Source organism: Canis lupus, chromosome 8 (genome assembly GCF_011100685.1).
Source record: "Canis lupus familiaris isolate Mischka breed German Shepherd chromosome 8, alternate assembly UU_Cfam_GSD_1.0, whole genome shotgun sequence".
In the NCBI taxonomy this organism is placed as follows: Eukaryota; Metazoa; Chordata; class Mammalia; order Carnivora; family Canidae; genus Canis; species Canis lupus.
Window position 1 is genome coordinate 63,583,026 of NC_049229.1, and position 13,791 is coordinate 63,596,816.

The 13,791-nt window shown below is 34.1% G+C and overlaps 1 protein-coding gene across 8 annotated transcripts in view; it reads left to right on the forward strand.

Annotated features, from left to right (window-relative positions):
• The window catches only part of PPP4R4 (protein phosphatase 4 regulatory subunit 4), a 99,149-nt gene that overhangs the window by 50,862 nt on the left and 34,496 nt on the right, over positions 1-13,791 (forward strand). For 5 of the 8 annotated variants that reach the window (XM_038545624.1, XM_038545622.1, XM_038545626.1 and 2 more), the window contains 7 exons: positions 136-283; positions 803-876; positions 3,221-3,327; positions 4,137-4,244; positions 11,728-11,849; positions 12,226-12,348; positions 13,565-13,734. In XM_038545624.1, the coding sequence (XP_038401552.1) occupies positions 136-283; positions 803-876; positions 3,221-3,327; positions 4,137-4,244; positions 11,728-11,849; positions 12,226-12,348; positions 13,565-13,734 (852 nt within the window). The remainder of the gene's footprint in view (positions 1-135; positions 284-802; positions 877-3,220; positions 3,328-4,136; positions 4,245-11,727; positions 11,850-12,225; positions 12,349-13,564; positions 13,735-13,791) is intronic. The other 3 variants (XM_038545623.1, XM_038545628.1, XM_038545625.1) reach the window with 2 other exon arrangements.

Genomic DNA, 13,791 nt, shown 5'->3' on the forward strand with positions numbered 1-13,791 from the left:
ACATATCCTTAAAGGTCATATAGAGATATTTTGTGAAATATAACTTTGTTTGGTTTCTCTGACCTTGGATTTTTAAAAGCTTAAGAGTTTCTGATCTCTTATCTCAGTAATAGCAAACTCTTTCTGATTATGCAGGAAGTCCTGCATGTTGCAGGAGTGGAAATGCAGTTAACAGCTGCAGTGTCGTTCCTGACCATTCTACAGGAAGAATCAGTGTCAGTTCATACATATGCCCACTCCTTTCTCCAAGTCATCCTGCTACATCTGGAGCACAGGGACACAGGTCAGCAGCCTGGTGTGCTTCATTCTTTACCTATTCATTGTGTCTTGGATGTGGCTGTGATGTTTTTTGAATCTTGTTAGCCTGATGAGGATTACTGACTGAGGCCATGCTGCCCAAGAGTTAATCATTAGTGTGACTTAAATCAGCCATGGCTCTTTCCTTACAAAACCCGCAAAGTTCAGTGTCCTTAAAAGCGGAAGACTCATCTCATTAATTCGTCTTATGATCTATACTTTCTTCTTAGAATTTTTGAATTTTACAATATTTGTGTGTATAGTATTATTCTACAGCAAAAAATACACATTTTGGCTGAAAGGTACTCCCCCCCCATATTATTTTTAAAGATATAAATGTTTTCTAGATGTTGGCTAAGGAAAAAAAAATAGGGGAACTTCTTCAAATACTGATAAAAATAATAATCCCATTTTATCATTAAATATTGTTGTAACTTAATGACTGAGTTGAAACAAAATTTGTGGGCATTTAATTTGGCACTTTTTTTTTTTCTGTGTCAATCAGGTGTCAGCAATGCATGGCTTGAGACTCTTCTGTCTGTGATAGAAGTATTGCCCAAAGAAACCCTAAGACATGAGGTAATACTTTTAATTTTTTTTTTTAGTAGATACTATTAAGTGAGTCACTCTAAGGTTTTTTGTTTTCTTTAAAAAAATATTTAAAAAGAAAATAAGTTTATTTTCTACTCTGAAAGCAATGCATGTTCATTATAAAAATATGAGTAATACAGAAAATAGTAGGAAGAAAAATCATGGTTCCGGACTTAACCTAAAATCTGAAATATCATTTCAGATTTTTTCCCTACACACCTTTTTTGTTTGCCATATTAGTAATCATGTTGAATTTGCATATGGTAATTTTTCACTTAGCATTATTTTTCTGTTATTTTAAACTCCTTAGTAGTATATATAAAATATTTTACTTGTTAAACATTTAAGCCTGTTTTCAGTATTTTGTTATAAATAAGGCATTAATGAGCATCTCAGTAGAGCTTTTTAAGTTTTTTGGATGATTTTCTTAATTGTAGATTCCAGAAAAGTAGAATTAGTAGAGGATTTTCATATTCTTAAGACTCTTACTAGCAATATGTGAAAATTCCTGTTTCCCTAGACCTTAACAATAGTGTTCCAATTTTATTTACTTATTTAGATTTTTTTTTTTTTTTACTTATTCATTTGAGAGAGACAAAGTGAGAGCATAGGCAAGGGTGAGGGTCAGAGGGAGAAAGTCAGAGAGAGAGGGAGAAGCAGACTCCCCACTGATCAGGGAGCCAGACACAGGGCTTGATCCCAGGACCCCAGGATCATGTGCTGAGACAAAGGCAGACACTTAACTGATTGAGCTACCCAGGTGCCCCAGTAGTGTTCCAATTTAGTTTTTCTGGGCCAAAAAATTGAATTATATTTTAATTGGAATTTTTTTATTATTATGCTGTTGAACATTTTTTCATATATTTATGTCAATTCTATTCTTTTGGAATTGTCTGATCATATCCTTTGATCACTGTTTATACATGCTGTTTGTCAAGGTTGTCAATCTTTTGTTATGTTTGTTGCCAGTATTTTTACTAATTTATTGTTTGTTCTTAAACTTTTAACACAGTTCATTATACCTATCGCTAAAAGTTTTAGTAAATTAAAATGAAGGAATGAGAAAATTAGAAAGGAAATTTCTTCTCTAATGAAATGATTTTTCATTCTTTGAACAGCATCCCAATATTCTTTTCAAATATATCATGGTTGAAAAAAGTAATTGTCAGTGAAATGTCCTCTATATACTTCGTACAGTGTTTTTGTCCTACTTTGCCCACATATGGTTTGTGGTCCTATCTTAGTGCCAGAATACTTGTTTGAAAATGGAAGATTTACCCAGCTATGAGACTGTTTGTAAACTTAATGCCAAACATCTAGATGATTACACATATTTAAGTGTTGTATTTAATGTTGACATAGTTATTTATATTTTTTGAAGAGTGCTATATAGTAGATTGCAGTTTTTACTCTAGAATGCCATATATTATTTTATGTGATTTTTAATGCACAGTTTATTTTATTTCACATCTTCAAGTTTTAAATTACAGTTATCATTATGTATTCAGCATTTCTGGCTACTTTTTTGAGAGGTAAAAAACCAGTTGACTTTTTTATTAGAGTCCTAGAGTTTTAGAACTTGGAAGGTTCTTGGTGTGACATATTATTATTAAAATTGTATTTGTTATTTAAATTCAGTTAATTAGCATATAATGCATTATTGGTTTCAGAGGTAGATGTCAGTGATTCATCAGTCTTATATAACACCCAGTGCTGGTACAGCATATTCTAATTTCCATTTTCATAGATGAGCAGCATGGGACCAGAAATAGCAAGATTACATGGACAGATTAAAGAATGGAGGCCAGAATCAGGATTGGATCTTCATAGTTCTTCACAGTCTGTCATGCCGTTGCATTTTTTAGTGCCCAGCATTGCATAATACAGTATCAGAACTGCATCCAAATGACAGAAGTACTTAGTAGAATCTATTTGAAGCTATATTGTTTTGTATCCATTTAGGATCAATATAAAAAATTTATATGGAATAAAAATAAATTTCAGACTATGTGATAATTTGCTTTTTTTCTTTTGAAAATGTATATTTCCCAACAATACTTTACATGCATACAGATCACTGCTGAATTCACCATAAGCTTTAATTCAGTTTTTATGTGCCTGATTGGTATTTAATTATGTAATTTATCATCACCTTTACCTTAACAAGCCAGAGGCAAACAAGGTGATTCAGGTTATGAGCAACCTTACATTTTAATTCAGGTTCCTTAAAAACATTTGGGACCTTAAAATATTCCTTGAGGAAAATAGCTGACATTAGTGGTAAGAATATATAAAACTTTGTGAATTTGTTCTCTAAATCTTTTCTCTTTAGATTTTGAACCCACTTGTTTCCAAGGCACAGCTTTCCCAAACAGTCCAGTCTCGTTTAGTTAGTTGTAAAATTTTAGGAAAATTGACCAACAAATTTGATGCCCATACGTGAGTATTTGTATATAATTTTTGTCTACTTTATTCAATTAAATTGATTTAAAATGTATGATGGTCATATGATTAACAATTATATTAGACTTCTATCGTTCCATACTGCATACAAGCTTAGCTATTTTAACTTTATAGAATTCTTGGAAGTCTACTTGTTCAGGTGCATTTCCTCTGATCTCATGGTGTTTCAAAATCAATATGGTTAAATTTTTTTCTATTTCTCATCTTAGTCTTATCTGTCACACACCTAGTGTAGTTTTGAGCATAAAATGAGCATTCTATATATAGAATATATATATATATTATATAGACTTCAAAAATTGTTCAAAGCTGACCTAAAGATGGACTTTCTGATTTCTTCCATTATTGTTATGAATTTATTATTTTGAATAACTTACCTATTTTGAGATTTCTATGGAGAAGCTATTCTCTGCCCAGATGATAAATACCAAGTGGAAAGAAAGGAATGTTGTATAATTATGACATAAGAGTAAAATATAAAATTGAAGCATATTTTGGTTGATGGTTGTTAGACATTCCATTTGCCTATAACCTTTCATCTTAGCTGTTTAACTGTCAATCCAAAATTAACCATTACTTTAAAAAGACCCAGACATATATATAATTTACAAGTAACAAAAGATAACATCCAAATGGGATGACATATGTAAAAATACCTTGTAAACTATAAAGCTTTCTATTAAGGTATATTTGTTGTTATTAAGCTAAGATTTTGATGATAATTATTTGAAAATTTTAAGTATTCTAAAACACCCATTTGCATATTCCTTTTCTTCCCTTCTAAGCATTAAAAGAGAAATACTTCCTCTGGTAAAATCACTGTGTCAAGATGTAGAATATGAAGTTCGGTCTTGTATGTGTCGGCAATTAGAAAACATAGCTCAGGGCATTGGGTAAGTATACTTTCAATTCCTTATGTCATATTCTTATTTCTGGATTTTCATATGCATATTCTGTTCCTGTGTTCCATGAGAGTGTGCTGTTGAAAGGCTAAACTTTATATGATCTTTAAAAGTGATCGTAACAAGTACCTACTAATGTGTCTGGATTAAAAGAGATTAAAGTAAAATGCTTATTAGATTTACTTCACGTTAATTTCTTTTTCACCTTAAGTTGTTTAGTAAACATCCCAGATTCAGGAAGGGAAAATGTCCTGATATAAAGCATGTTTGCACTATTACAGTAGCTCTTCTTTGGGCTAGCAGCATATTATTGGGTAATCTCAGATGGGATTACTCAGTGGAAGTCTTTGTTTCCTGTACAACTCTCGATTCCACTGCCTATTATGTTGCTTTTCTTGTCTTTTGGATATGTGAAGCTCGGGGAAGAGACACATAGGGCAGATAGTCTTTTCTCTTCATCCATAAAAACTGATCTTGTGTCAAAGTAGATTAAAGGAAATTTTATCTAAGAAACATTTTGGGAAATGGTTTCTTTTAAAAGAACCTAAATTGATACAAAAAACATCAGACCTCTCATTTTTAGTAGAAGTTGCGCTGTTTTCACCTGGTTCTTTGTTTCACAAGCAAGGACAATCAGGTTGTTGCCATTTGCACAATTGTTAATAAAAAAATTGGGGACCAGCATTTAAGGCTTTAGAATGGCTTCAGAATGTCACACAGATTCAGGTCCTCTGTCTTGTCCAGTTTGCTGAGTTGGATTTAAGTGTGCAGGAAGCTTAACATTTCAACAGAGTAATCATTTCTTTAATTTTGATTTCAGAACCAGCTTCTTTCTGATAAATCTTCAAAGGCTAGGGTGACTCTGGATCATTGTGGACCATAAATAATTCAGTTTTGCCCAATTCTGTGTTCCTTAACCAGGATCAGAACCTATCAGGAGAATATGCTGTTGTCTTTTGGTATTCCATTTTTTGTCATCTGACATTTTACCACTGTTAAAAACAGCCTGATCAGTGGAGTGCCTGGGTGGCTCAGTTGGTTGTGTCCGACTCTTGATTTCAGACCAGGTCATGATCTTAGAGTCCTGAGATTAAGCCCTTCATCAGGCTCCATGCTCAGTGGGGAGTCTGCTTGGGATTCACTCGCTCCCTCTGTTCTTCCTCCAACTCACACTCTCTATATTGCCCTAAAATAAAGAAATAAAATCTTTAAAAACAAAAAACCCTAAAAAGCTCAGCCTGGTCAAGTGTGTTTCAGTTAGTCTTCTGAATAATATAGCATTATTGCTTAAAGATTAATTTACAAAAAGCAAAACTACAATCTACCTGGCTTGTTAACTTAGAATTCACTTAAGAAACTAATTTACCTGATTAAATGCATATTCATTCACTTTTGAATTCTCACATACTATTAGAACATAATCATAGGACTTTCATGGTATATTGGCTGAATACGACTAAGATCTAATTCATATTCTTTATTATCCCTTTGATAAATACATAAAACTAAAGATAGGTACACTGTTCTGTTTTTTTTTTTTTCTTTTGGCATTGGAAATCAGGACTGTTGATAAGATCTGATAACCACAAACAAGAATTTCCTAATTCAAGGATAGAAGAATCCCTGAGATGGGTAAAAGGAGGTGGGAAGAGATATTTCAGAGATGGCTACTGATTTAAGAGAGAGGCTGCTCACTACTGCACTGGAAATTGTGTTCTACGGCAAAACCTTCCTTGGGAAGAGGCCCAAGAACAGTACAGATCTGGGTTTGTAATTCTCTATTTGCTGTGGCTGGCAAAGGAACAATTACTGACCACTTTAATCAGCAATGAGCACCAGAAACTGTTATTCATTAATAAGATAATCAGGAAGCAAAATTATGAGATTCTTGTCAAGCTAGCATAGCCATATGAAATAAAGGCTGCACAACACTAGAAGGCTAGCTATGGGTTGTGCACAGCTTAGGGTCAAAGAGGACAGTTTTCAGAATAGTATAATGAATAGTATAATGAAGAGGTCACACACATTTGTTTATAGAAAAACAACTGTATGGAATGGACCTAGTACAGGGGTGACTAAAGAGAAAAAAACCCACAAATGTGGGATCTACAAAAAGATCCTTTAGTGTTAGAGGGGAAGAACCTTCCCTCAGCATCCAGATTGGAAAGGAAGAACATACTTTTGAAGAAGTCGATCAACACTTCTAATTCTGGTGATACAGCAAATAAGATAACCTGAAAAATGGCCCCATTATGAATATCTGACAAAATTCAATATCCATTCAAGATAAAAACTTTCAGGAAGCTAGGAGTGAAGTGAACTTCCTCAATCTGATATACGGCATATGTGAAAACCCTATGGCTAACATTATAGTTCATGGTAGGTATTGAATGCTTTTCCTTTAAGGTAAGAACTAGTCAAGGATAGTTTTTTCAATTCTATTCCACACTGTACTGGAGGTTTTAGCTATTGAAATAAGGCAAGAGAACAAAAACCTGAAAGATTTAAAGATCTGAAAGGAAGAAGTAAAAGGATGACTACTTACAGATGACATCATCATTTACGTAGAAAGTTCTCAGTAATTTACAAAATGGTTAGGACTAATAAATGGATTTAAAGATGTTTTAGGATATATACAAAAATTTAGATCAATGGAATGGAAAAGAGTCCAGAAATAAACCCACATATATGTAGCCAGTTGACTTTCAGCAGAGTGCCAGAGCAGTTCAGGGAGGAAAATCTTTTTGAAACCCAGTAGTGGGATAACTGGATATTCATGAAACAGTGAATATTGATCCTCACCTCACACCATATACATAAAGACTGATTTGAAAATTATCAATTCCTGAATATAATCAAATCAACAGCTTTCCAATCTGACATGATGTAATATTGCTGATTGGCATTTACTTAAAAGTTAAACATCTCCTTTATGACCTAGCCATTCTACTTTTAATTATTTATGCAAAGAAGTGAAAATACATGTCCTCAACAAGAATTAGATTATATATACATGTTCATTGCAGTTTTGTTTATAATAGCCCAAACTGGAACAATCTAAATGTCTAACAATAGGTGAAGGGAAAAATAAAATGTGGTTATGTTCATACAGTGAACATATTTAGCAAGAAAAAGAAATGTACTACTGATACATGCAATATAACATCATGGGTACATCTCAAAATCAGTATGTTAAGGGAAATAAACCAGCATATGCTATATGATAAATACAAACTGAGTGATAAAAAGCAGACCCACAATTTACCTTTGTCAGAAGCAGATTGTAGAATTCAGATATAATGGGATTGATGATTGGTTCTTGTCCTCTGCCCATAATTTTTGTCTTTTGTCAGATTAGAAGGTCATTGGGATCCCTGGGTGGAGCAGCGGTTTGGCGCCTGCCTTTGGCCCAGGGCGCGATCCTGGAGACCCGGGATCGAATCCCACGTCGGGCTCCCGGTGCATGGAGCCTGCTTCTCCCTCTGCCTGTGTCTCTGCCTCTCTCTCTCTCTCTCTCTCTCTCTGTATGACTATCATAAATAAATAAAAAATAAAAAAAAAAGATTAGAAGGTCATTGATGAAGGGGAGCCATGTAGAGGTGGGCTAAGCAAGAACACTAGAGGCAACTTCATCTTCTTAACAAAGAGATGGGGATGATTAGGTTCCCCAGTATTTCTTTAAGCCTAGGTAGGCTTCTTAATATAGGCCAGTGGAAAAGGAACAAACAAATGAGAAGTTTCCTTAAATTGCTGTTGCTGTCCTGGCCAACCATTGAACTCAGTCAGGATCATCTTCATCAGTATCTAGCTTGAGGAGATAAACCACCATCAGATGACATAGCCAGCACCTGGGTAGATTTGTTATCACTCAGCAAGACTCCAGAATTGCGGGTTGGCTCTCTGGGCAAGCTTGCTTATTTCATCCATCTTGTTATCCCTCACCCTGTATTTTACACACCTCTCCCCTTCTGACATCATGAAAAGGTTATATTGTAACTGGAGGTTATATTTATTGACTAATAAAACTGGACTTCTACGCAAATAATAGGATCAGGCTGTCCTGATTTTTGTTCCGAACACTTAAATGCCAGAAGAGTTTTTAGTAGAAAGGATAATGACCTAGAATTCTGCCCAAACCGGGCTGGAGTTTACATGTAAGGTTAAGAAAAAGATACTCTCGGGATCCCTGGGTGGCGCAGCGGTTTAGTGCCTGCCTTTGGCCCAGGGCGCGATCCTGGAGACCCGGGATCGAATCCCACATCGGGCTCCCGGTGCATGGAGCCTGCTTCTCCCTCTGACTGTGTCTCTGCCCCCCTCTCTCTCTCTCTCTCTCTCTCTCTCTCTCTCTATTATAAATAAATAAAAATTAAAAAAAAAGAAAAAGATACTCTCATAAATATATCATCATAGGCAGTGTACAACCCGTATCTATTTCCTGAAAAAGTTACTCAGCTATAATCCAGTTTGTTTAGAGGAACTGAGAGAGAATATTTGTAATTTACATGTGTGGGTCTGCCATGATGCCTTATTTCCACATAACTTTTATAATGTGACAAATGGGCAAAGAAAACAAATATATACTTCATAAAGAAGAAATACAAATGTCTAATAAACAGATTCAACTTCATTATTCAACCTCATTAGTTGTGGAGAGATGTACTTATTGAATGCATATATATAGAGCGTCTATCGTAAGCACTGGATTAAATATGGGGGATGTAGGGACACCTGGGTGGCTCAGTGGCTGAGCTTCTGCCTTCAGCTCAGGGCATGATCTGGGGTCCCGGGATCGAGTCCCTTGTTGGGGTCCTTGTGGAGAGCCTGCTTTCTGCTCTGCCTATGTCTCTGCCTCTCTCTCTGTGTCTCTCATGAATAAATAAAGATCTTAAAATATCTATGTCTATGTATGTCTATGTCTATATCTATCTATATATGTAATAGTGAAAAAGCACCTGTCTTCCAGGTGCTTAGAGTTTGATAAGAGATGTAGTCAAGTAGACAACTATTGAATAGTATGTGATATTTACAAAAACAATAGGGATGCTACTTTTGCCAATGAAATTTGAAAAGTTAATGATAAATGTTTAAGTGTTAGCAAAGGCCTACAGAACATCTTCACCTCCTACTGGGAGAAACATACACTTAGAGTCCTTTTGAGTTCTACAACATAGGAAAAAAGTTTGCTTATCTTTTACCTATATTCCATTTTTAGAGATGAGTCTAAGGAACTAGTTTATATTAAAGTTTATAAATAACAAGTATACACTTAGATAATATTTACTCTGTGTGAGATATTGTTCTAAGTGTTTCACATAGATGAACTTTATTTATATCCTCACAACCATCTGTTGGATGGATAGTATCGTTATTCCTTTTTTACAGATGGGGAAGCTGAAGCCCAAAGAGGATGTTATATAATATGAACAGGATTGAAGTCTGGAAGGCCATACATTATCAGAAACTTTCAAAGTTTCTTGAAGTAGAGGGCTATAGGTCATTTTAATTTTTATACTGCTTATGTTTTTAAATTTTTGATAATGAACATAAAATATGCTATTTTAATACATAGTACAGTAGTTTTTAGTGGCTTTATCAGAGTTGGAAATGAGAAATCCTCATCTGTGTTGGTAGGTTGAAATTGAAATGTCCCTGTTAACCACTAATGCAATACAGATTTGATTTTATTCTCTTTGCCTTTTTAGCATCAAGAAATCATTATACAGTTTATTAAAGACCTCTTGCTTCTGATTATCTTTAACACTTAGATAGTTGGGATTGCATCAGTGTACCACTTTTGGGGAGAAAAGAAAAGTCTGTTGAAAGATTGAATGGAAATAATTAAATGGAAATAATGGAATGAAATCTTAAACGACTGTCTTTCATTCTTAATAAATTCAAGGTTTTCAGTGGTATACAAACACTTTTGAGGAAGATTTGTATGAAATAAATTTTTGTGACCTTTGGGCCAGAATGTATTCTTATCTTTTCTCCTTCTTCACCTCCTCTGTCTACTTCCTCCTATGTTTGATAAATGTTGAACTACTGGTCATGCTAACACCTGTATTTGTGATCTAGATCCACTTCTTTTTCTTCCCCTTCTCTTAGCCTATTGCTAAAGAAATGGGTATTGGTGATTTTCCTGGCAATTTACTCAAAATCTCGCATGAGTATTTTATATTGAAGAATAAGTACTATTTAGAAGAAAATTTTTTTTGAGGTATAATTGACATATTAGTTTCACGTGCATAAAGATTTGATATTTGTACACATTGTAAAATGATTATCATAGTTAAGTCTAGTCATCACCTATCACATAGTTACAGAATAGTTTTTTCTTATGGTGAGGACTTTCAAGATTTATTGTTTTAGGAACTTTCAAATATGCAACACAGTATTGTTAACTCTAGTCACTATGCTATACATTTCATTCCCATGCCTTATTAGTAACTGAAAGTTTGTACCTTTTGACCATGTTACCTCCTTTCATAGATTAATTTCTTAAAAACAGTTTTTGGCCCTCTGCTCACTCAAGTCCTTAGAGCTCTGCTGTCCAGTGTGGTAGCCACTAGCCATGTTTGGCTATTTAAATTAAGTATAATAAAATTAAAACTTCAGTTCCTCAGTTATACTGACCTTATTTTAAATGCTCAGGAGCCACATGTAGCTACTCTACATATTATAAACATTTCCATCATCACAGAAACTTCTGCTTAGCAGGGATGTCTTAGAGTCTTTGTGCTCTGCCCTGAATTTAAGGTTTTCTGCAGCTCCTATTGACTTTCTTGTACTCTATCAAATTATAATTCATACCATCTTCAATCAAGTGGTCAAGAAAGCTGGCTACCTTATATGCGTCTCCTCTATCAGTGTATGTCATTGTAATAACGTCTTATCATGGTGAATAAGCAGAATCTTAAAGTCTTGAATAAGAACCATTTGTGACTGTATTATAAATGTTGTATATCCCCTGAAAGCATGTACATTGTGTCTTGTTCTTTTAGAGGAAGCATCTGGTATCATATATCATTCTGCTATATAGAAATTAGTTCCTGTAATAATATATTTGGAGTGAATGAAAAAATTCTTTAACCCTTTAAATCTAGATAAAAAGATTTTATTAAGGTTTCTATAATCACTGCTGTAAAGTTTTTCTAATTAGTCCAGATCATTGACTGGTTGCTTAAAATGGAAAACCATGTTAAAATTTATAAAGTTTAATATACTTCTAGTCATTAGGATCTCTGTAGGTAATAATATTATCCTGGTGGAGCTAGAATTGTTTAAGTAATTATACAATTACTGTTAATGTTTCTTATCATGCTTTTTATCCAGATTGGAAGCTTCTGGGGAGCAGGAGCTATGTCTTTATGATTTTTCCTATTTTCTACAGCACCTGGCACCATGATTTGTTCTTAATAAGTTCTTGTTATAGTTTACTGAATTGATTTATTTTCTTCTGTTGCTCACTGTGCAGGACAGAACTTACAAAAAGCGTGGTGCTCCCTGAACTAATAGAACTCTCTAGGGATGAAGGCAGCAGTGTACGGCTTGCAGCTTTTGAAACTTTGGTTAATCTACTTGACGTATTTGATACAGGTACATCTTCATGTGGACACATCTTTGCTTCTGGGTTGTGAATTCAAGCCCTGCATTGGGCTCTATGCTGGGTATGGAGCCTAATTTTAAAAAAAATCAATTAACTTCTTAAGGAAGGGTCTTCTAAGAAGTCAAGGTGAAGAAATTCAGTAAACAGGCTCACCGAAAGTCTGAGCCCCTCCATCTGGCATTAAAATTTTTGATGATCTCAACTCTCTTCTCAGTGCTGCTTCTCCCACACCTCCCCCACCAATGCTGGCAGATATTTTCTGTTACTGTATGGCTAACAGAGTAATTTTTCTTTCTGGAATCTGTGTATGTCTTAATTCTACTTGTGTGGGTAACTAGATCTAAAGTCTTTTGTTTTGTTTTCCAGATGACAGGAGTCAAACCATACTTCCCTTAGTGAAATCATTTTGTGAAAAATCTTTCAAAGCAGATGAATCAATTCTTATTTCCTTATCTTTCCATTTAGGAAAACTATGCCATGGACTATATGGTATGATATATATTAAGAATTTTAAGATTATAGATATTTTTTTTCCTTTTTGGGGGCACCTGGGTAGCTCAGTGGTTGTACATCTGCCTTTGGCTCAGGTCATAATCTCAGGGTCCTGGGAACATCAAGTTCCCTGCAGGGAGCCTGCTACTCCCTCTGCCTATGTCTCTACTTCTCTCTGTGTGTCTCTCATGAATAAATAAATGAAATCTTTTAAAAAATATTTTTTCCTTTTTATTTTACCCCAGCCATTAAATTTCAGCTCTCTAGTTATAAAACCTATCCTTTAAGTGTGTGAAATCATAAGAGGCCTTAGATTTTTGATAGCATAATTTAGAACACATTTAAGAATGACTTTTCCTCTAATAGAACCTATTTGAAAGAATAGCGACAGAATGAAGTAGGCCTGGCCTTTTAAATTTCTGAATATTTTATATTTATGTATCAGTTGACATATGATAAAAGCTCAATTGACTATTGGTACATAGTAAATATACCCTTATTAACTATTTGTTGAATAATTAATATATCATGTGAGCAGTTCAGCTTAGAATTTAACATAATACTCACAACCTGGCATCTTGAACATATTACCCAGTTCTTAGCTTACTATAATAATGTAAGCATAAATTAAGTTACAACCATCTGGCATAGTAAAACATTTTTAAAAATGTATGTTGTAGACTTTTAACAGGCTGTTGAAAATAAGTACTGCAATATATGGTGAGTTCCCAGCTCCCTAACATAGTTTATGAATGTGGAATCAGTCCATTGATAAAAATATTTCAAGTTTACTTTGCCATCTTTTAAATCAAGTTTTAAGTACCTTCTTTGCAGAAACATATGTATGTCTTTTCTACAAACAATTTTAGAATATTTATGATAAGTAAATAGCATTAATGACCCTGATATATTGTAGTGGCTTGTTAGTGGTCTGTGGTATGATACATCCTGCAGAAATTAATGCAGTTGTAATTTTTGCATTGCATAGTTTATACTATCAAAATTAAGTTATTGTGAAAATTGACATGAAGTGAAACAATAGATCCATTAGATTTCTTCATAATAGGTAGTCTTTCCTCATTGTTGCTTTTATTTATGATCTTTAGCCATTTATTTGAATATGTGGTTCCAATTATATATGTATTGTACCTTGCTTTTCTCTTTGTTTTTGTTCTCAATTAGAATGTTGAACACAAGTTTTACATTTTTTTAGGAATCTTTACTCCAGATCAACACTTGAGATTTTTGGAGTTTTATAAGAAACTCTGTACATTGGGTTTGCAACAAGAAAATGGACACAATGAAAATCAGATTCCACCCCAAATCCTGGAGCAGGAGAAGAAATATATTTCAGTACGGAAGAACTGTGCTTATAACTTCCCGGTAATAAATTATGTATTTGAACTGACTAAACATTTTGATTATAACTTTAAAATATAT